General features: G+C 37.0%; 1 protein-coding gene across 1 annotated transcript; it reads left to right on the top strand.

Moving 5' to 3' along the window:
• Nucleotides 1-19,676: 19,676 nt before the first annotated feature.
• THITE_2045454 (uncharacterized protein) lies at nucleotides 19,677-19,928 on the top strand (the record flags this gene model as incomplete). The annotated part of the gene is made up of 1 exon (XM_003652488.1): nucleotides 19,677-19,928. A coding segment is annotated over one exon (252 nt), but the record flags the coding sequence as incomplete, so codon positions are not given.
• Between the last annotated feature and the right edge of the window lie 4,783 nt (nucleotides 19,929-24,711).

The following is a 24,711-nucleotide window of genomic DNA, read 5'->3' as shown; positions in this document are numbered from 1 at the left end:
ATTCTTATATGTTCTATGTTGGATCGAAGATCTAAGCGGTAGCGCGCTAGGAAATACGTGCCTACAGGGCAGAACACGCTAGCGCACACCGCCTGCCCAATCGGGCCAGGCGTTGCGCAAGCCGCAACGCAGGGCGCGGAGCACCCTTATCTAATCTACGTACATACAGTGGGTCACCTAACCCCCCTATTCCGGCCTACCCTATATCACTAAGGTAGATAATACTTCTTTTTAAGGGAGCAAGCTTTGGGAAACGTACTATATAACGAACTAGTTCGCTTCGCCAATACTGTCAACCTGACCTTAGGCACCCTTAAGGCGTTAGGAACTAGACGAAGTCAAGCCTTATAAATGTAAACGTCTATAGGGATATACGATAGACACTTAAGTTTATTAAGGACTTTAGGGTCACCTACGATATTCAGTAGGTTATTAGTATTAGCTTATAGAAACTTAAGTACCTAGAAGCTATAGTATCCCTTAAGATAGTATCGGAAAGAGACGATTATATATAACAATACGCTTAAGAACTATATATCGTAGAGTATTCTCCTTCTTAGATACTCGACAACTATATTCTATATATCTATTTTATAACTATTAGGTATAAAGTCTAAGTAGCTGTTAGTAAGAACCTTATCTTAGACCCTAGGATCGAAGACGCTGCCTTAGAGACTGAGGACTCGACTTAAGAAACGCTAGAGACCTTAGCACTAGAGAGTCTAGGACTGCTAGAGACTCTAAAGCCTTAGGGGACTAGCGATTAGTAACTAGGACTAGCTATACCATTAGAAATATTGGTAAAAACTAGATATAATCTGACTAAGAACTAGCTAGCAACTCTACTAAGCCTAACCTTCTAGGAGCAATTAGAAACTTAGGATATACTAACTATTCTTTAGTAAGGATATAAAACCTATACCATTAGTAGCTATAATTTCGGTAGACGCTACTAAGGACTATTAAGAGGATTATAGGATCTATCGCTTTAGAACCAATAACTCGAAGAGGAAGACCTATTATCTTCGATAGCTTAGCTAATCAGTGCTTTCGACTAGGTTCCCTAGCCACTGCTATAGACGCCTAGCTAACTATTTTAGTACTTATCTAAGCTTCCTAGACTAGATATAGTTATCTAGAACCTTAGAATAGGATATATAGATAGTTCAGTCGATTCTAGTGTCTCCTCGCTATTCTAAAAGATACTGAGCCTACTACCTAGATAAGTAGCTAGACCCTTTAGATAAGGGGCTAGACCTTCTAAATAAGTAGCTAGAGCTATAGATATCTAAGCTACTTTCATTATATAGGACTTTTTTACCTAGATGGCTAGAATAATAGAGAACTTAAACATTATAATCGAAAAGGCGAATAGGGCTATAGGCGTAGAAGACTATTAGCCTAAAACCGAGGATAGAAGTACTACGTCTTTATAGCCGTTTATACCTATATTGAAATAGAAGATTTAGGACACTAGTCTCTTCTAGCTAGACGTAGAGAACGAGTCTAAGGAACCCTAGGACCTATAGTATAATAAATAGTAGCTATACTATAGGGATGTTAACCTTTAGGTTAAGTAGGTAGATTAGGTTATTAGATACTATTTAGTAAGAGAAGAGACTTTATATATAGAGATATAGATCCTACTTTGAGGCTTAGCACTATAATAGTATAAGTAGTAGCTCTCTACTATAGAAAAGGTAGTATTGACTATATTTATAAAAGTATAGACTAAACGTTTAAAAAAGGAGTTTGGTATTAAAAGATATAAAGTAGAGAAATAGCTAAACAAAAACTAATATACTATAAGAGACAACTATAAAGATAAGCTAGTCTAGAAATTTGTTATAAAATACTTTAAATATATATATATTTAGGGAGACACTACTAAGGAGCAACGTCTAATATATTTATATAACTGCCTCTATCTAGAACTTCGCTAGCTATACCTTGAACTAGATATAACTATAGAGATAGATATATTCTTTAGTATCTTCGATACTAAAGTATATATTGTTAGAGACAAGCTTCGCTAGGACGTTGCTAAAGGTTATATTATTAGCTATAGTCCTATTGCTAACAACGTAGATATAGAGTATAACGACGAAGGACAAGGAGACAACTAGGAGGATAGTAGAGCCTTTTAAATAGGAAGAGGTAGAAGAGGATATTACGATCTTTAGAAAAGAGATAAGGATAAACCTTAGCGACCTAGAAATAATTGGTATAGAGATAGTAACTAAGTACAACTATTCAATAACTGAAACTTCTATAGTATAACTAGATATAGAAGAGGATATCGACCGTTCAACGATTATAGAGGAGGAGTTAGATCGTTCAACGGCTAGAGAAGAGGCGACAATAGCAATTAGAGAAGACGACCTCGACGACTTCAATAGATTCGGATATATATATATAAGAAGTAGTTCGAAGATAGTACCTTCTTATACTATAGCGAGATTATAGTAATAGGAGACGACGAAGACACTAACCTTTATTGTAAAATGTTGGAGAAGACTAGGTATATTCTTATCGACGAATATAATATTAAAGCTAAGAACGAGGAATTAGAAGACAAGGAAGCCAATAGTTCTTACTACTTATATTACACCTTTCGTTAGCCTAGACTAAGTTGGAATAGACTACTATAATAGCTCCTATAGATTTAGCAATATACTTGTTACGGACCAGGCTATACCCGGGCTAGGTATGTGGGGCTACGCCTAGGATCTATAGCGGTCCTATAACGGGCCCGCTATAGGCCTGAGGCGGACCCGCCTCGCGCCCGGAATAACATCGGCCTAAGCCCCTTATATACGAGCCCCTGAAAACTCTGTACACGAGATCATAGCTTGTACTTCTCCTTTTCTCTCCTTAAGGTAGTTGAATAGAACATTGTACACTTATCTATAGACGCTATAAGGCTAGTACGTTATAGTTCAACTACCTTTGGGCAGATAGAGCAGTTGTTGCTTCTAAGTATAGACGAGAGTAGTATACTAGGCGTTTCGACGCTAGCACCGAATAGACTAGACGCTACTATAAACAACCTAGGCGTCTCGTAGATTTTAGACCTAGACTAGGTCTACAAACACTTCTAAGTCTTATAGGAAATGATCGTATAGTAGAACGTAACTATTAAAGAACTCTATACAGCCTAGATCGCTATAGCTTAGACTATAAACGCCTTTGCAGTGGCCTATACCCTAGCTCCGATAATTGATACTACGGCTCTAGTAGCTCCTAGGACGTAGTAGAAGTGCCTCCCTATAGGACAACCCTTCGATAGTAAAAAGAAACTCTTTACCGTCTAGAGGGCTACGATAGTATATATCCTAGTGGTAGACTAGAACTTTATCGGAGGCCTTTACGACTAGTGGGTATTCATTTAGGGGAACCTTAGCTAGGGAGTTTAGGCTAAAGTCGTAGCCTTCTATAAGTCGAGAGGGCCCCGTTGCAATTACGACCTAGGAGCGTTCCTCGAGTACTTCGCGACCGTTTATATAGACCTCTACGAGTAGATTATAGCCTTGACGGAGCTAGATATACTCCGCTAGAGAGACAACGAGCTGTTCTTCTCCTTCTTTGTTCGCTTCGAGGCAAAGCTATCGAAGGCTAGAGGACTTAATTAGAGCGACGAAGTGCAATTTATTAGACTATAACGATACCTCTTCTCGAAGTTGAAGTATATTGTAGTAGGACGAGGGGTTTTATAGAACGACTATACTATAGCCGTTGTAAAGTACTATAAGATCGCTATCGACTTAGAGGCCTTTCATTTAGAAGAACAACATTAGTAGTTTTAGGGCAAGCGACTAGGGCTTAATATAGATATAGAGAAGGATATAGACGGAGATATATCGATAACTAGGATCAATGTAGCCTATATTGCCCCCGTCTAAAGGGGAGCTAATAGGGGCTATAGAGGAAAGTAGTAGTAGAACAGAGGAAAGTAAAACGTGAATATACTATAGGCGAAGTAGGTAAGCGACAAAGTATATATAGTGTGTTAATAGGCTAGAGCCTATATCTGTTATAGGCGTTAAAGTCACTTTGTAGCTACTTATCTCTTCGCTTTAGCTAAGAGGCTAGCTCCTTAGGTCGATATTAATAAACTAGAGGCTAAGGAATAGATAGAGGAGGACTCCTCCTCTAAAGAGGAGGAGGGAAAAGAGTAGCCTTTATATAAAGTCTTATATAGGGGCCGAAAGGACCTAGCCGTTTATAGAACGAGTTTATAGAGATTAAAGAGAGAATAGATAAGCTACCCTTTCTGATCTCTATTTTCCTAAACTCCTTTAGTTTTATAAATATATAAGTGGATAGTAGGTACTAGAGCTATAGAGCTATTAGTGAAAGAGTATATTAGTGGTTAGGGATCGAGTAAATAAGCTTGTCGACTCCCTATACCTTAGACATTGTAGTTAAAGGGGTATAAATTATAAAGAAAATTATATATATTGCCTAGGTTGTAATAGATATCGATAGGTAGATTAGTACTACTATATTCTATATAGTCCTAGGACTAGCCTACGACATTATTCTAAAGCTCCTCTAGATAAACTACTGTAGGATTGTACTAGACTTGGCTAACAGAGTCCTTATTGTCAATTTGTAAAGTGGCTTATAGGTATATAAATGCTCTTTATAGTAGAAAGAAACTAATACTACCCTAATTATAAGCGTGGTATTTATAGGCTTAGCCTATAGGGTATAAATGTTATAGACCAGGCTGTACCTGGGCTAGGTATATAGGGCTACGCCTAGGATCCACGGCGGCCCTAGGACGGATCCGTAGCGGCCCTAGGACGGACCCGTAGCGGGCCCGCCTCGCGCCCAGAATAACGTCGGTCTAAACCCACTTCGCGAGCCCTTGAAAAACTCTATGTACAGGGACCGTAGCCTATACTTCTCCTTTTTCCTTCCTTAAGGTAGTTGAATAGAACATTATACACTTATCTATAGACGCTATAAGGCTAGTATATTACAGTTCAACTACCTTTATATAAATAGAGTAGCTATTACTTTTAGATATAGACGAGAGTAGTACACTAGGCGTCTCGACGCTAGCACTGAGCAGGCTAGACGCTACTATAAATAACCTAGACGTCCTACAGATCCTAGACCTAGATTAGGTCTACGAACATTTCCAACTCTTATAAGAGACGATCGTATATTAGAACACAACTATTAAGGAACTTCGTATAACCTAGATTACTATAGCTCAGACTATAAACGCTTCTATAGTAGTAAACGCCTAGGCTCTAACGACTAATACTACGGCTCTAGCAGCTCCCTAGATATAGCGGAAGCGCCTCCCTATAGGACAACCCTTTAACGGTAAAAAGGAGCTCTTTACCGCCTAGAGGGCCACAATAGTATATATCCTAGTGGTGGACTAGGACTTTATTAGAGATCTCTACGACCAATAGGTATTTATTTAGAGGAACCTTAGCTAAGGGGTCTAGGCCAAGGTCGTAGCCTTCTATAAGTTAGGAGGACCTAGCTACAACTACGACTTAGAAGCGTTTCTTAAATATCTTGTAATAGTCTATATAGACCTCTATAAATAGGTTATAGCCTTGACGGAGCTAGATATACTCCGTTAAAGAGACAACGAGCTGTTCTCCTCCTTCATTGTTCGCTTTAAGGCAAAGCTATCGAAGGCTAGAGAACTCAATTAGAGTAACGAGGTACAACTTATTAGACTACAACGATACCTCTCCCTAAAGTTGAAGTATATTACAATAGGATAGGAGGTCCTATAGAACGACTATACTATAGCCGTTATAAGGTACTACGAGATCGCTACCGACCTAGAGGCCCTCTACCTAGAGGAACGACACTAGTAGTCCTAGGGTAAGCGACCTAGGCCTAACGTAGATATAGAGAAGGATATAGATAGAGATATACCGATAACTAGGATCAATATAACCTACATTGCCCTAGCCTAGAGGGAAGCCAATAGAGGTTGTAGAGGAAAGCAGTAGCGGAATAGAGGAAAACAAGGTATAAACGTGCTATAGGCGAAGTAGGTAAACAACGAAGTATATATAGTATGCTAATAGGCCGAAGCCTATATCCGTTATAGGCGTTAGGGCTACTTTATAGCTACCTATTCCTTCGCCCTAGCTAAGAGACTAGCTCCTTAGGTCGATATCAATAAGTTGAAGGCTAAGGAATAGATAGAGGAGAACTCCCTCTCTAAAGAGGAGGAGGGAAAAGAGTAGCCCCTATACAAAGTCTCGTATAGGGGCTAAAAGGACCTAGCCACTTATAGAATGAGTTTATAGAGATTAGAGAGAGAATAGATAAGCCCCCTTTTCTTATCCCTATTTTTCTAAACTCCTCTAGTTTTATAAATATATAAATGGATAGTAGGTACTAGAGCTATAGAGCTATTAGTAAGAGAGTATATTAGAGGTTAGGGATTAAGTAAATAAGCCTATTAACTCCCTATACCCTAGGTGTTGTAGTCAAGGGGGTATAAATTATAAAGAAAATTATATATATCACCTACGTTACGATAGACGTCGATAGGTAGATCAATGCTACTATATTCTATATAGTACTAAGGCTAGCCTACAACGTTATATTGGAGCTCCCCTAGATGAACTACTGTAGAATTGTACTAGACCTAGCCAATAGGGTCTTTACCGTCAATTTGTAAAGCAGCCTATAAGTATACGAGTGCTCCTTATAGTAGAAGGAAGCTAACGCTACCCTAATCATAGGCGCAATATTTATAGGCTTAGCCTACAAAGTACAAAGGAAGAAGTCTAAAGGGGTATAAGACATATTCCTTGTCACTAGTATCTATAAGATGACCACTATACTAGGAATAGCCGTCTCCTAGCCTAATACCGACCTAGACCTAAAGGTCGCCCTGCCAAAGGAGCTATATAACTTCGCTAACCTCTTTAACAAAGAGAAGGCGAACGACCTTCCCCCTTATCGAGAGGAGGCCGACTATTATATTCGTCTTAAGATAAGCCTAGATAGAAAACCTCCTAAGCTCCTATAGGGACCCTTATATAATATACTAAGGGACTATCTCCTAGAGATTCGGAAGTAGGTCGTAGACCTATTGGATAAGGGATAGATCTAAGTAAGCTCCTTATCGGTAGCTACCCTAGTCCTCCTTATAAAGAAGCTAGGAGGAGGATAGAGGTTCTATATAGACTACTAAGCCCTAAACAAGATCACTAAGTAGGACCGGTACCTACTTCCCCTAATTAAGGAGACTCTTTAGTCCCTAGCCAAGGCTAAATGGCTTATAAAGCTAGATATTAGGGCTATATTCCACTATATCTAGATAGCTAAGGAGGATAAGTATCTTATAGCGTTTTATATAAGGTTTAGACTATTCGAATAGCTAGTCTACCCCTTTAAGCTCGTAGATACTCCTACGATATTCTAGAGATATATTAACAACGCCCTTAGTCTAACGCTAGAAGACTATATAACGGTATACCTTAATAACGTCTTAGTATATTCGAATAGAAGCCGAAAGGACTATATAAGGAAGGTATATAAGGTTCTCTAAAGACTAAGGGATATAGGCCTCAACCTAGACCTTAAGAAATATATATTTGCAATAAAGGAAGTCAAGTACCTAGGGTATATTATAGAGGCTAGGGTCTATATCCGCCCTAACCCTAAGAAGATTAAGGCTATCTATAAGTAGGAGGCACCCTATAAGGTCTAAGGAGTATAGAGCTTTCTAGGATTTACTAATTTCTATTACGACTTTATCCTCAACTTCTTTAAAAAGGTAGCTCTATTAATACGCCTTACCTATAAGAACGTCCCTTTTCGCTAAGGCAAAGAGGAGTAGAATACTTTCGATACGCTTAAGGCTACGTTTATATCAAAGCCGATCCTCGCCTAATAGGATCCTAAGAAAGAGACGATCGTAGAAGCGGACTATTCTAGTATAGTACTTAGTAGATACTTGTCTTAGTAGGGAGAGGACAAGGTTCTTTACCCTATAGCCTACTACTCTACGAAACTAAGCTTTACTAAATACAACTACACTATCTATAATAAAGAGCTATTGGCTATTATCTTATATCTCAAGGCCTAGTTAGTAGAGCTTCGGAGCGTAGTAGCCCCCTTCACTATCCTGACCGACTATAAGAACCTTAAGTATTTCACCTAGCTACGTCTAATCAGTGAACAGTAAGCCCAATAGGCGGAGACGCTCTCCCTATTCAACTTCGAGCTAAAGTACTAGCTAGGATCCTAGGCCTTACGCCCTAATACACTCTCTTAGCGTAAATAAGACGAGCCTAAAGATAGCTAGTGTATCACCTAGCTACTCCCTCTAATCAAGGTATACTAGACCAATATATAGGAGGAGGCTAAGTTGCCTATAGGAGAGACGCTCTTTAAAGACAAGTAGCTTGTAGCCCTATAGGACGAGGGTATTGTCGAAGATAAACACTATACTCACTAACTCTAGGCTATTTACAATAGAGCTCGGAAGTTTCTAAAGAAGGCGAACGCAATATAAACCCAGATCGTAGACTACTCCCTCAATGTATAAGGCGTACTCCAATTCTATAGCTATCTCTAGCTCCCTATATAGAAGCCCCTAATCACTACGATCATCTAGCGAATCTATAACTCGGCTATATCGAGACACCTAGGGCGCAATAGGCTATTTAAAATACTTTAGAGAGATTATTACTAGGACCTTATATCGTCCAACGTAAAACGGTTTATTAGGAACTACAACCAATGCCACTAAAGCAAGATCTCCTAGCAGTTGCGTCAAAGGCTTTTGCAACCCCTACCTATCCTTAATCGCTTCTAGAAGCAGATCTCCATTGACTTTATAACCAACCTCCCTACAAAAGACGAAGGGGCGCTTAGCTATCTTATAGTAATTACCGACTACCTCTCTAAATATATATAGCTCGAGGCGATATACTCAATAGGAGTAGAAGAGTATACCCTCTAGTTCTATAACGTATAGTAGCGCTTCTATAGATTCCTAACTCAAATTATAACCGACTATAGGTCGAACTAGTTAAATAGGTTCTAAACTACACTATATAAGGCGATAGGAGTAGAATAGCTTCTATCGACTTCTCACTATCCCTAGACAGATAGAGGAACAGAGTAGGTCAACTAAGAGGTATAGACTATCCTCTAAATCTTTGTCTCCTTTATACAATACAACTAGCCTAAATACCTTTTAGCCTATTAGTTTACACTTAACAATAGAGACTTGTCTATAACTAGGGTAAGCCTAAACTACCTTTTCTATAGGTTCGATATAAGCCCTATACAATTTATTACAATCTTAATAGCGTCTACAATGACCTTGGAGGGCTATACTACTAGGTTCCTCTACTATCTGAAGAAGGGAATAGAGTAGACCTAAGTAGCTATTGCGTATACGTAGTAGCGATAGTAGACGAATATAAACCGCTCCCGCCGCCTAGCTAAGAGGTTTAAGATAGAGGACAAGGTATAGCTCTCTCTATATAATATAAAGACGAACCACCTTAGTAAGAAACTCGACTAGCTAAATGCTAAGTACAAGGTAGTTATAGTACCTACCCCCTTGACGATAACGCTCGATATACCAAATGGTCTATACCCGACCTTCTATATCGATCTAGTCGAGCAAGTAGCCTCCGATCTACTCCCTTTATAGAAAGTTATAGATAAGCGGCTAGACCCTATATAGGTTACGTCGAAGGAGGATATTCCTTAGTAGGAGTATAGGGTAAAGGCGATCCTTAAAGCTTAGAATACTAGAGGGAAAGGAAACAACTACGATATATACATTAAGTAGGTAGGTTATAACAAACTAATATAGAAGCCCCTAGAGAACTTCTTAGATACTACTATATTCGACGAGTTTAAATAGGAATAGGGAGACGTATAATACAACGATAGGCCAACATTAAACTAAAGGAAGAAGGGAAAACATAATGTTTATATATAGACTACTCTATAAGAAACAACAACGACAAAACGAATATAGCTCAATAATACTACTAGACATATAGTTATCTCGATATGTCTAGCTACAGCCTTATTACAAAAGAACAACAAGAAAAACATAAACGTAGGGAGGCCCTAATATACCAACTAGGTCTCTTTCCTCAAATGTAAATAGTCCTCTAGCCTTACCCTAGCGTCAATCCTATAGTACTATAGGATACCTAGGCGTGAATTGAGGGGAGGCGGGGTCGACGGCCGATATATCACCTACTCTAGGATCTCTAAAGCAAGGCAAGGGCGGATATTAAAGTTATTGTAACTACTCTAATCAGTAGGTTAGTTCGATAATAGGTCGAGACATAGGATAAAGTGGAAGTAGGGCTATAGTAGAGGATAGAGCCGTCTCTAGCCCTACTCTATAGCCTCTTTGTCTCTAGATAGCACTATATCGCCGATAGATAGGTATTCAACACCCTCGTTAGACGATAAGAGCACCTTTATAATCGGCTATCTATTAGACCTACTAAGGGTCTGGGGTAGAGGATTAGCGTACTCCTAAGGGACATAGGCAAGGTTCTTAAGGGGAGAGGATAGATAGCGCTAGGGATATAGGACGAAGGGAACTAGGGCAATGTCGTACCTAGTAGGAGTCGTACTATAGCTACCTTGTAGAGAGGGGCTAGACTACAATAAGCTTAAAACGTAGTCGACGAAATGGTTGTTAATATTAACGACTATTGTAATAGCGTCGACCAAATAGTGTATATCGCGCTAATAGGCTTCTTCGTTGCTTATTAAGTGATAAGTCAGATAGGCGGCTAGTTAGGTAGAGTGGTCTAGAGAGGAGGTAGACGGATTATAAGGCACTAAAGCCCTATAGCGACTTAGTGTAGTAGGGGAGGCGACTAAGGTCTAGGGGACAATGTAAGTCGGGGTCCGCTCGATAGTAGACAAAGGGAGTAATGCTAGCTAAGCAGGGATATAATACGTCTATACATTGTTAAAAGCGGTCTAGAAAGACTATATTAGCTTCTAGAATTCGCGCTTAAGGACTATATAGCGAATAGGCTATAAGCTCGTCTTTTTCTAAATTAGGGTCTCGATAGCCTAGCCTATATTGTATACTTTAAGGATTTTCTTTAGACTAGGCCAAAGACGAAGGTTTATTACCTATAATATAGAGTCCTACTCGTATATAGTATAGGCCCTCCGACATTCCTTATAGGATTTACTATAACTAGGGGTATATTCGACCTTAGTGCTACTAAGAAGGCGAACAATATACTATATATAGAACTCTCCTTTGTCGAGGAGCAGTTTGTTTTCTTCGTCGTCGAAGTCTCCTTCGACAACGAACCCGCTAATCAATAGCTTATCGTTCTTCTAGCAATTGTTTCAGTTCTATAACATCGTAGTTAATAAGCGACTTAGATCTATAGCGGAGTTGTCCTAGAAACATTTATATTATAGTCTTTGTTATTATCGCTACTAAGACAGTGGCCTATACCACTACCTCTAAGAGCAGTGGCGGCGACTAACATTTTAACGTTCCTGTATACGAATATAGCAAACAAGTTTCAGAACTATATCGCTATCGAAGAGGAGGACGAAGAGGCTCTTATAGAAGCCAAGGCAATAACGAGTAGTACGCTCAAAGGTATAGGCAGACACGAGGTAGAAGTACAAAAGAAAAGAAACGTATATAAGGCGGAACAGGGAGAACGATATTACTATACGAGAAGGGGGAAAAATAGGTTGTAGAGGGGGAAGGGGAGGCGTATATTAGGTATAGGAAGAAAATATAAGAAAATTAAGTTATATAAAAGGAGGGGTTTAAATGACAATAGGCAAGGTTGGATCGTATACAATTAGCAAATATACTCGGTACAACGTAGTTGCGATATATAAATGTATAAAGCGAGGAAGGGCCAATCAACAGCTTGCTAAGCGATATAAACAAACAACTCAAGCCTAGGCAATAGGACGGCTATAAACGGTAAGGCTTCAATAGGCAACTACACTAGACTACCCCAATAGCAAGGTAGGCGCTATACAACTGGACAGCAGGTGCTAGCGTCTATCACGACTAGCGCTACGCCGAACCCGAACTACGCTCGATACAACGTTATATATACTCTAATTCAGCTACTCAACAGGGTAGGGGGGGTATATTATAGACCGGGCTATACCTAGGCTAGGTATATAGGGCTATGCCTAGGATCTGCGGCGGCCCTAGGACGGATCCGCGATGGCCCTAGGACGGACCTATAGCAGGCCCGCCTCGCGCCCAAAATAACGTTGGTCCGAACCCACTTCGCGAGCCCCTAAAAAACTCTGCGCACAAGGACTATAGCCTATACTTCTCCTTTTTCCTTCCTTAAGGTAGTTGAATAGAACATCGTACGCTTATCTACAGACGCTATAAGGCTAGTACATTACAATAAAAGAAGAAGTCTAAAGGAGCCTAAGATACGTTTTTTGTTACTAGTATCTACGAGATGACTACTATATTAGAGGTGGCCGTCTCCTAGCCCAACGCCAACCTAGACCCGAAGATTACTTTGCCGAAGGAGCTACGAGACTTCGCTAACTTCTTCGATAAGGAAAAGGCGAACGGTCTACCCTCCTATTAGAGGGAGGCCAACTATTATATTCGTCTTAAGATAGGCTTAGATAGGAAACTTCTTAAGCTTTTATAGGGACCTTTGTACAATATACTAAGGGACTATCTCCTAGAGATTTGGAAGTAGGTTATAGACCTAATGGATAAGGGATAGATTTAGGTAAGCTCTTTATTAGCGGCTACCCTAGTCCTCTTTATAAAGAAGCTAGGAGGGGGATAGAGGTTCTATATAGATTATTAGGCCTTAAATAAGATTACTAAGTAGGACTAGTACCTACTCCCTTTGATTAAAGAGACTCTCCGGTCTTTAGCTAGGGCTAAATGGTTTATAAAGCTAGACGTTAGAGCTACCTTCTATTATATCCGGATAGCTAAGAGGGATAAGTACTTTATAGCGTTTTATATAAGGTTTAGGCTATTCGAGTAGCTAGTCTACCCCTTTAGGCTTATAGATATTTTCACGATGTTCTAGAGATATATCAACAACGCCCTTGGCCTAACGTTGGAGGACTATATAACAATATACTTTAACGATGTTTTAGTATACTTGAATAGGAGTTGGAAGGACTATATAAGGAAGGTATATAAGGTCCTTTAAAGGCTAAGGGATATAGGTCTCAACCTAGACCTTAAGAAGTATATATTCATAGTGAAGGAAGTTAAGTACTTAGGGTATATCGTAGAGGTAGGAGTCTATATTCGCCCTGACCCTAAGAAGATTAAAGCTATCTATAAGTGGAAGGTACCCTATAGAGTCTAAGGAGTATAGAGCTTCTTTAGGTTCACTAACTTCTATCGCAACTTTATCTTTAACTTCTTTAAGAAGGTGGCTCTATTGATATGTCTTACCTATAAAAATGTCCTATTCTACTAGGGTAAAGAGGAATAGAAGGCCTTCGATATATTTAAGGCTACATTTATATTGGAGCTAATCCTTACCTAGTAGGATCCTAAGAGGGAGACGATTATAGAAGTGGACTATTTTAGTATAGTACTTAGTAGATACTTGTCTTAGTAGGGGGAGGATAGGGTCCTTTACCCTATAGCCTACTATTCTACGAAACTGAGCCCTGTTGAACGTAACTATACTATCTACGACAAAGAGCTGTTGGCTATTATCTTGTACCTTAAGGCTTGGTTAGCGGAGCTTCGAAGTATAGTAGCCCCCTTTACTATCTTAACCGACTATAAGAATCTCGAATACTTCATTTAGCTATATCCAATTAGTGAACAATAGGCTAGATAGGCGGAGATACTCTCTTTATTTAACTTTGAGTTGAAGTACTAGCTAGGATCCTAGGCCTTGTACTCTAATACGCTTTCCTAGTACGAGTAGGACGAGCCTAAAGACAACTAGTATATCGCCTAGCTGCTTCTCTCGATCAAGGTATATTAGACTAGTATATAGGAGGAGGCTAGGCTACTTATAGGAGAAACGCTCTTCGAGGATAAGTAGCTCGCTACCCTATAGAATAAGGGTATTACTAGAGATAAGTACTATATTTACCGGCTCTAAGCTATCTACAATAGAGCTTGGAAGTTTCCTAAGGAGGCGAATATAACGTAGACCTAGATCGTAGACTACTCCTTTAATGTATAAAGTGTACTCTAGTTTTATAGCTGTCTCTAGCTTCCTATATAGGAGCCCCTAACTACTACAATCATCTAGTAGATTTATAACTTAGCTATATTGGGATACCTAGGGTATAATAGGCTATTTAAAATGCTCTAGAGAGATTATTATTAGGACCTTATATTGTCTAATGTAAAGCGGTTTATTAGGAACTGTAATTAGTGCCGTCGGAGTAAGATCTTTCGATAGTTGCGTCAAAGGCTTTTATAGCCCTTGCCTATCCCTAATCGCTTTTAGAAATAGATCTCTATTGACTTTATAACCGACCTTTCTATAAAAGACGAGGGAGCGCCTAGCTACCTTATAGTAATTACCGACTATCTCTCTAAGTATATATAGCTTAAGGCAATATACTTAATAGGAATAGAAGAGTATACCTTTCAATTCTATAATATATAGTAGTGTTTCTATAGGTTTTCGACCTAAATTATAACCGACTATAGGTTAGACTAGCTAAATAGGTTCTAGACTATATTGTATAAGGCGGTAGAGGTAGAGCAACTCTTGTCGACTTCTTACTATCCTTAGACAGATAGAGGGATAGAGTAGGTTAACTAAGAGATATAGGTAATCCTTTAGATCTTCGTCTCCTTTATATAGTACGACTAGCCTAAATATCTCTTAGCCTACTAGTTCGTACTTAACAATAGAGACTTGTCTATAATTAGAGTAAACTTGAACTACCTTCTCTATAGGTTTAATATAAGCCCTATATAGCTTATTACGATCTCGATAGTACTTGTAGTATCTTTAGAAGGTTATACTACTAGGTTCCTCTGTTACTTAAAGAAGGGGATAGAGTAGACCTAAGTAGCTATTATATATATATAGTAGTAGTAGTAGATGAATATAAACTACTTTTGCTACCTAGCTAAGAGGTTCTAAGTAGAGGACGAGGTATAGCTCTCTCTATATAATATAAAGACAAACCGCCTTAGTAAGAAGCTCGACTAGCTAAATACTAAGTATAAGATAGTTGTAGTACTGACTTTACTAACAGTGACGTTCGACGTACTAAGCGGTCTATACTCGACCTTCTATATTAACTTAGTTAAGTGAGTAGCTTCCAACTTATTCCCTTCGTAGAAAGTTATAGATAAGAGACTAGACCCTATATAGATTATATCGAAGGAGGGTGTTCCCTAATAGGAATATAGGGTAGAGGTGATCTTTAAAGCTTAAAACGTAAAAGGGAGAAGGAATAACTACGATATATATATTAAGTAGGTAGGTTACAACAAACTAATATAGGAGCCTTTAGAGAACTTCCTAGAGATTGCTATATTTGACGAGTTTAAATAGGAGTAGGGAGATATACGATATAATAATAGGCTAATATCGAATTAGAGGAGGAAGGGGAAACGTCGTATTTATATATAGACTACCCTATAAAGATTAGCTACTTAGACAAATATAACTATATAGGTATAGGAAAACTATAATATATCTAAGTCTAGTTATCCTTCTAAACCTAGATAGAACGGAACTATATACAAAAAAAAACAATAGGATATACTAGTAGCGTCACTTATTTAGGGTCTATAATAGGACCTACGTTGGCAATCTCTTCCTTATCTTCGAACGGGTATATAGGCGGAGTAGGCGTATAAAGGGGTGGAGTAGCAACGTAAGGGGTCTGAGGTAGGGGTTATATATACGTTTGACGAGTGTATAGTACGTCCTTTACTAGGGAGGAAGGGCATCGACTATAGTGTAGGTTATAGGCGGGGGAATATATATAGGGAGAGTGGCGGGGGTAGGACCCTTAAGGGGTATAAATAGGCGAGAGGGTAGTAAGTATAATAATATAGTCTATAAAGTGTAAATTCGTCTCTAGGATAGTTGTCTAAGACTACACTATAGTATAAATAGCCTCTACGATACGTTGATTCTCTCGTTAGGAGGAATTGAGATATTACGCTATATATTTAACTAGGTGGCTATAATATTGTATAGCGAGGTTGTCCTAAGGAGCCTAGTATAGAACTAGGGCTCTTCGTTAGCCTAGGGTCAAAGGAGATAAAGGAAGGGCTAGAAGTATATTGGGTATAAAGGTAGAGTACACTAGAGACCGATATTGTAGGGCTAAACTAATTACGTTATAGAAGTTATATACGAAAGTACTAAATTATAGCGTTAAGATAGTACAATAGGCTAGCTTGGTCTTAGTCTTCTTTTAGGTAGACTTAGCGATAGCTTAGTTATCAGTATAAAACTTGACTAAGCGTTTTAGACTAGTATATAGAGAGGTATTCGTCGCCTAGAGTACTAGATCCTAACGGCACTTAGTATAGGCTTTAGTATATTCTAAGTAGCTTTCTCCCTAGCCTTGAATATAATCTACTAAATTACTACGAAGAAGCCGTTTAATATAATTGAGGTAGACGTCTCCCTCCTTCTTTAGAAGGGTATTATCCTTATTATTAGAATCTCCCTCTACAATATAGCTACTAATAGTACAACGAGAGGAGTTACTATAGTTGTTATAGTTTTGTCTAGGACGCTATTAGCTTCTAGTCTAAGGCTAGAGCGGGCCTAATATAGGGTAATATACATTATAATCTTAGTTGTTGTCCTCTTTAAAACAATGTCCTTCGTCGCTATTTCTAAGAGAAGCGACTACTACCAATATTATAGTAGATAAGTCTTAAGAATATATTAGAATTGTAAAGGAAATAGGAAGCTATTATAAAAGGCGAAGCAAGTAGATAGAATATATATAAGCTATATATATAGAGGAGGTAGCTAGAGGACTAAGCGAGTATAAAGAGGAAGGATTATAGGACAAGTTGGGCGTAAAATGGAAATATAGCGGATACAATTAGTAAAATGGTTAGATATATAATAACAACGATAAGGCTAATATAATAGGAGCATAGACGCTAGACGACTATATAGTTTATATAAGAAGAGGCCGACAATGTATAAGGTAAACGTTCGATAGAGCGAGTAGGAGGTAAGAAAAAACGTAAAGGGCGGAAGATATATATAGGATAGAAGTATAATAAACGAAGAACGTATATAAAGCGGGATAAAGAGAGAAATGTCGATATACAAGTAGGAGGAAAACAAAGTTGTAGAAGTAGAGAAAGGGCGTACGCTAGAAACGAGAAGAGAACGTAGAGAGCGAGTTTACGTAAAGGGAGGGGTTTTATTAGCAATGGGTAAAGGGTCTATTGTACCTGATTAACGGGTATACCTTATACGATATAGCTACTACGGAGGAGAGTATAGGGCGAGGAAGGGGCTAATCAATGTCCTATAAGAGCGAGATAAATAAATAACCTATAGCTAGGCAATAGGATTGTAGATAGTAGCGCTAAGCTATCTAAATACTAGGTTGGACATTGGCGTTTGCTATGATCGACCCTATACTGTACTAGATCCGTGCCTAGCGCTACGCTATATATGCCCTAAACTAGCTCTCTATCTAGGAAGGGGGGGGTATATTATAGACTGGGCTATACCTAGGCTAGGTATGTAGGGCTACGCCTAGGATCTATAGTGGTCCTATAACGAGCTTGCTATAGGCCTGAGGTAGACCTGCCTCGCGCTTAGAATAACATCGGCCCGAGCCCCCTATACATAAGCCCCTGAAAACTCTATACGCGAGACCGTAGCCTATACTTCTCCTTTTCTCTCTTTAAGGTAGTTGAATAGAACATTGTGCGCTTATCTGTAGACGCTATAAGGCTAGCACGTTACAATACTACTTATAGTAGGGTCTTTATAATATGTTATAAGCTTTTTAAATATATAGCTGACGATAGCGACGAAGACAAGTATAGACCTATATAACTTTAAACAAACTGTTAGCACGACCTTAGTAACAACAAAGACAACTTTAATAGTAAGGATATAAACTTTACATTGACTAAAGGATAGATCGTAGAAGTATAGCCTTATATACTGCTATTAAAGGTATTGGACAAGTAAGCTATATACCTTATAATCAACATTAGTATAAACCTAGGCGAGCTAGGTACTAAGGTTTACTTCGATATAGGTAGTAATACCAACTTCGTTAATAAGAAGTTTATCTCTAAGTGGGCTAAGAACCTATATTGGATTAATATAAAGCTGTACTTTGTTAAAGGCGTTAGAGCCTATACCGAAGTTAAGAAGTAAATCGAGTTTGACTTCTATATCCGAGGAATTGTCTATAGTACCAACGTAGATAGTTACTTCACTATAATAGCCAACGTTATTGAAGGTTTAGAAGTAAAACTATTAATTAGAACTGACTTTATACTCTATAATAGAGTAAAGATTGACTTTAATATATCTATCTATTACTTCTAGTCCGTCTATAATATAAAGGTGAGAGTGTATATAAAACAGAAAAGAATAATCTAGAAGGTGAAAGCTATAAACACTGTAACAGTCGTACCTATAATAAAATACCTAATTGAGACTGTGTTCAAGCCTATAGATACTAATAACGATAATCTAGGTAGCTAGAAATACGAGCTCTACTTCGCTTTATACGTCGAGGGTATATTGGACGCTATTGTAGATATAAAGAATATATACTAAGCCGTTGTAAGGAACAACACTACTTGCCTAATTACTATTGTTAAAAGATAGTGTATTAGACACCTCCTTTAGTATAGCCTAGAGAGGGATATCTAGGCGATAGTATAGAACTTTATATAGTAGACCTAGGATAACGTTGTAGACGACAAATATATATAGATAACGATAACTATATAATAGGAGCCTAGCGGTAAGGAACCGATAACGGAGACATTGACAAAGGATAAGTATAAGCTACCTACTAAGTAGGAGTTCTATATACTATTCTATAGTATCGAGAAACTAGACGACATCCTATATATTAAGTTAGTAGTAGAGGTGAACGTCTATAATAGGGATAAATGGTATATAGAAGAGATGAAGGTATTGCTAGATAAGTATAACGTCTTCTATAACTGTAGCATTGTTCTTATATTAAAAGATTAGAAGATAAGGATTCCGCTTATCGATAGATAGTAGAATTAGCTTAAGCCTATTTAGGTTTACCTACTAAGCGCTAAGGACTAAATGATCGTCGACGAAGAATATAATAAACTCTATATATAAGGAAAGATAGACTTTATAGACTAGCTAACCCTTGTCGCTTACCTAGTCTTCGTAGTCTACTATATAGTTGCTAGAAAAACGAAAGGTAGAGCTATAGTAGACCTCTAGCCTCTAAATACATTGATAGTACTAGATATATACCCATTGCCTAACTAAGACGATATTATAAATATAATAATAGGTAATATAATCTTTATAGTATTCGATACTTCTAGATTCTTCTTCTAGCTTCTAGTCGTAGAAGAATACTATAACTATATAGTGGTTATTAGTCCTAGAGGTTTAGAACGTTTGAACGTTGTACTAATGGGATTTAAAAACTCGCTAGCTTTTATATAGCGTTTTATAGACCGTTTGTTCTATAAGTATAAGCACTTTGTATATACCTATATCAACGATATTATTATCGCTAGTAAGAATATAGAGGAGTACCTTAAGTACATTGAGACAGTTTTCGATATCCTTGATAAGGTATATATTTATATCTTAGTAGAGAAATCCTTTATAGCCTACCTATCAATGAGACTTCTTAGCTATATAGTTAATAGCGAAAGAGTAGCTAAGATAGACGATAGGATCGCTATATTTAAGAAACTTAAGTTCCCTAATACCCTTAAGACCTTGGAGTAGTACCTAGGTATAGCTAGATAGCTATATAAGGGTATCCTATAGTATATAGCGAAAGCGTAGCCTCTATAGGACTGTAAAACCAAGTTCTTTGCCTAAGGGAGAGTAAGTAGAGACCTTCCTATCGCTAAGTCGAAGAACGCTAGGAAGGTATTTACTTTAAACGCTAAATTCGAGCCTATACTAGTAGAACTAGAGTTCTTTAGATTGCTATAGGAATATCTATATAAGTAGTACTTCCTATATTATTATCACTTTGATAAACTACTATTTATTAAACTCGATATAAGTAGTAAAGGATATAGAGTAATCGTCTTTCAACTCTATAGCGAATAAGATAGCATTAGTATCCTTGGCTAAGATATCTTAAGTAGTAAGATTTAGCCTATTATATTCTTGTCCTACCTAACTTCCAATGTAGAAAAGAAGTATAGAAGTACTAAAGCAGAAGTCGCTACTATTATATAGGCAGTTAGGAAGCTCTAAAAGATAGTATAGTTAAACCAATATCTTATAAATATCCTAATAGACTATATAGCAACTAGAGGCATTGTAAAGTATACATCTCTCGCTATTATAGACCTTATAAAGGCTAACTTAAAGCTCGTTAACGCTATAAACTAGCTATCCTAGTTCGACCTCAATATCTTCTATATACTAGGAAAGCTCAACGTTGTACTAGACGCTTTATTACGCCTATTAACTTTCGAGGAGGATACCTTTAACGAAACCTAAGACGCTACCAACGAATTAGAGGATATTTGATTCGCTACCTAGATTAATATCGAGGAATATTATACTATAGACACTAATACCTTCGAACTAGTTATTAGTAACGAGTTTAAAGCTAAGCTGACTATAGCTTACCTTAACGACCGCTAGTATAATAAGATTATTAGGAGTCTTTATAATGTAGAAGAACAAGCTAAGAAGATCGTTAAATAGAGAGAATATAAAGAGTAAGAAGGAGAGCTACGAAGAAAGTAGCATTGAAAGCTATAGCTTGGACCCTACGAACTAAAGGACGGTCTCCTCTACTATATCGACTACAAAGGAGCGAGGAAGCTTTATATCCTTAGTAGCTATATTAAGGACATCTTTATTGTTGTATACAACAATATTTACTACTTTGGTATAGACAATATAATAGCGAACCTCTTAGTATTTATATTTAACTAAAAGCGTTAGATAGTATATAAGTACGTCTAGTACTGCCCTATATATAGAGAGAACTAGACCTTGAGAGAACTAAAGCCTTGAGACCTTTAACTAATTTGGATATCGCTATAGCCTTTCTATACTATTACTATAGATTTTATTGTTAGTTTATTTACTATACTCTCTAAAGGGATACTATAGTCAATAAAGAAGTACTTGATTCTCAACGCTATATACATTATTATTTATAAATTTAGTAAAAAGAAGCTTCTTATAGCTAGAAATAATAAAATGTTAGTAGAGGAATAGGCTGTTATAATCCTTAGAGTACTAACGTATATAGATTAGAGACTCCTAGTATAAATTATTAGCGACTAAGATACTAAGTTTACTTCTAATCTATAGAAGGAAATCTTTTATATCCTAGGCGTTAACCTCCTTTTCTTAATAGCCTATTATCCTTAGATAGATAGTCAGTTAGAAAGGACGAACTAGACGGTAGAAATCGCTATCTATATAGAAGCTATAGAAAAACTAGGGACGCTATAGCCTTTACTTTTCCTTATATTGTAGTACAATCTTAATAATATACTTATAGTCACTATTAGAAGATCGCTAAACAAGTTGATATATAGCTTTAAACTACGCTCTATTCTAGATATACTTCACTGTAAAAAGGGCACTGTTACCTCTGTCAAAGCTATTAGTGTCCTTAGATAGTAGTATTAGGAGGAAGTAGTAAAACAGATCGATTATATAGGCGCTATTACAAAGATACGTTACAACAATAAGTATATACCTACTAAGTTCGAAGTAGAAGACACTGTTTACCTATAACTATATAATGGATACTATTTCCTAGGAAAGCCTAAACAAAAGTAGTTACTATAGTAGGCAAGACTATTTAAGATTGTCTATAAAATCGATAGGAACGTCTATAAACTTAACTTTCTAGTTAATTAGAAAGTCTATCCTATAGTTTTAGTTTCCTAGTTATAGAAACTAGATTAGGGGAAAGACCCCTTTAGCTATAATGTAGAACCCCCTAGCTCTATAATCGTTGATAGAGACAAGTATTAGGAAGTCGAGAGAATTGTATAATAGTATATTATTTAGAGAAACTAGAGACCTAAGGTCGAGTATCTAATACGATAGAAAGGATTTATTGCTAAAGACGACTAGTAGATCCTATATATCTAGCTTATTAACGGCGTTAGAGAACTTGTCGAAGAGTATAAAAAAGTGTACCCTATCGACTAGGAGAAGGAATACTATAATAAAGGTATTGCTATCAAGGAGTAGGAAGTAGTGACGAAGATTCTTTGATCCTAGAACTAAGTTATCGTTGAGCTACTATAGAGGAAGGGTAGCGACTATTGATAGCTATACTATTATTGACTTTCTCTTTTCTTCTTTCCTATTTCCCTCTCTTCCTTTCGTTTATTTATACTTTCCTTATTAGAATACGTTTACTTTAGTATATCTGTTACTACTATATTGCTATTAGACGTATAAGCGTTGTCCTCTATTTTATAGATCTTTTAGTTTTTCTTCTTTTTACCTCTTACTTAGATATTACTAACGCTCTTAGTTATAAAACTATAGTCATTTAGTTCGCTAAGCACTTTACTTATCCTAGTTTTCCTATATATAGATTCGCTACTGACCTTGACCTACAAATGGTTAAAGAAAACTATCCTATTGCTATAAAGGTATAGGGCTTCGAGCTTCGAAGGTATAATATTCCATTCTCTAGCTACTACTAGATAGCAACACTGTTTATCGGCTATAGGCACTACACTATTGTTTTTATTTACTTCTAGAACAGCCTAACGTAGGCTACTATAATTCCCTTTCTCTTTGTATATCAACCTTAATATATCTATCTTCCCTAATAATTCTATATTATAGTCATTTATATTCACTATACGATCGATCGTTAAACCTTCTTATTACTAAGCTACGTATATTTATATAAGCTACTGTCAGTTAGTATACGCTTATACTATATTTACAACTTAAAACAATCTACTATATATTCTTATAGTACCTATGTCAACGACAGAGGCGACTATATAGTCGATTCTCTTAGCTCGCTAATGTCATTAAATAATAAAGCGTTTAAGTATAATTGTATTAATATTATAGAGGGAGATACCTAACTAGCCTTTGTCGTTTATAAGATGCCTCTCTATATAAGAAAGACGTCTATTAAAGGCTATACTACTAATACCTAGAAGAGGGAAAGCGCCTAACTTATAGCTAAGTAAGTAGGAGGAGCAAAGGAAATCGATAGTATACCTAGTATTCCCTTATACGCCTTAGAAGCTTCTACGTCCTACTAAGCTATTACTAAATACATTGCTACTAGAACTACTTATAATAATAAAATAATAGCCGCTAAAGAAGCTAATATAGCTAAAGTAATCTAAAATAGCTTAGAGACTACTTATAAAGAGTAGTAGTAGAACGTTACTATAGACCCTATTGTAGTATCTAACAATGAATAAGAAGTCTATAAGGACTATAACGAAACGTTAGACAACGACGTTATATAAAAGCGCTTAGAAACTCTTTTAACTTATAAGTATATAGAAGAGGAGTAGCCCCTATAATATATACTAGGGATCAAGTATCTAGAAACTAGTAACGTCACCTCCGCTAGTATATAGCGCTAGGAAGTCTAGTAAGCTCTATATATTGTATTAGAAGACAAGGCTACTATAACTAACGACAACCTAGACGTCTCTAACGACGATAGTACCAATTATACTAGTGATAAGGAGGACGTAGCGACTAAACTACATTGTATCCTAGAGCTTTAAGAAACCTATATATTATATAGATACTCTTAGCACCTAACTAGAGCTATAAATAAGTATATCGCTACTATAAGTGAAGCGCTTGCTTATATATATATAGATTTTAGTTATAATAACGAATATATAGCTAAACTAGCAATATAATTCGTTAGGTTTCACTGTATAGTCCTAAAGAAGGATTTTAGTGACAAGCCTACTAGCTTTATATACAACCTATACGTCTAGAGGATTAAAGGCACGATTAAGAGAGCTTTTAAAGAGTTCTAAGAGATAGGTATAGTTATAGCGAGCTATATACTAATAGCGATTAAGATTCTTATATTGTATTATATCTCGCCTAAGGGCGAGGGCAACCCTTCTATAAATGTAATATTAGTAGAGCTTAGGCTTACCTATTATAACAATGTTAGAGCTATAGATGTAGCAAACGGTACTAGCTATATAGTTATTATAAACAATAACGCTATTAAATCTCTATAAATAGATATAAAAGTAGTATAAACGTTAACTAAGGATCTACTTCAATTCGCCTAGAAGTACTAAGTCTATATTAAAGAAGTCGAAAAAACTATAGTAGAATCAGTAAAGCTTATTAGTATATTGAAAGTAAATAGTAAAGCTAGTAACCTAGATCTTAGTAGTCTTACCTTTTAGAGCGACCTTAATAATATATACTATCACTGGACAACAAAGATTAACGACTTATAGCTAGTGTATAACAAGACTATAATAGATCTCTATTATAAGAACAACGCCCTTTTAAAGAAGATCGACCTTACTACCTAAACGATAGTAAACCTATATAA

This window comes from Thermothielavioides terrestris, chromosome 2 (genome assembly GCF_000226115.1).
Source record: "Thermothielavioides terrestris NRRL 8126 chromosome 2, complete sequence".
Lineage (NCBI taxonomy): Eukaryota > Fungi > Ascomycota > Sordariomycetes > Sordariales > Chaetomiaceae > Thermothielavioides > Thermothielavioides terrestris.
The sequence above is the reverse complement of the archived record's forward strand: the minus strand, read 5'-3'. Positions and strand labels throughout refer to the sequence as shown.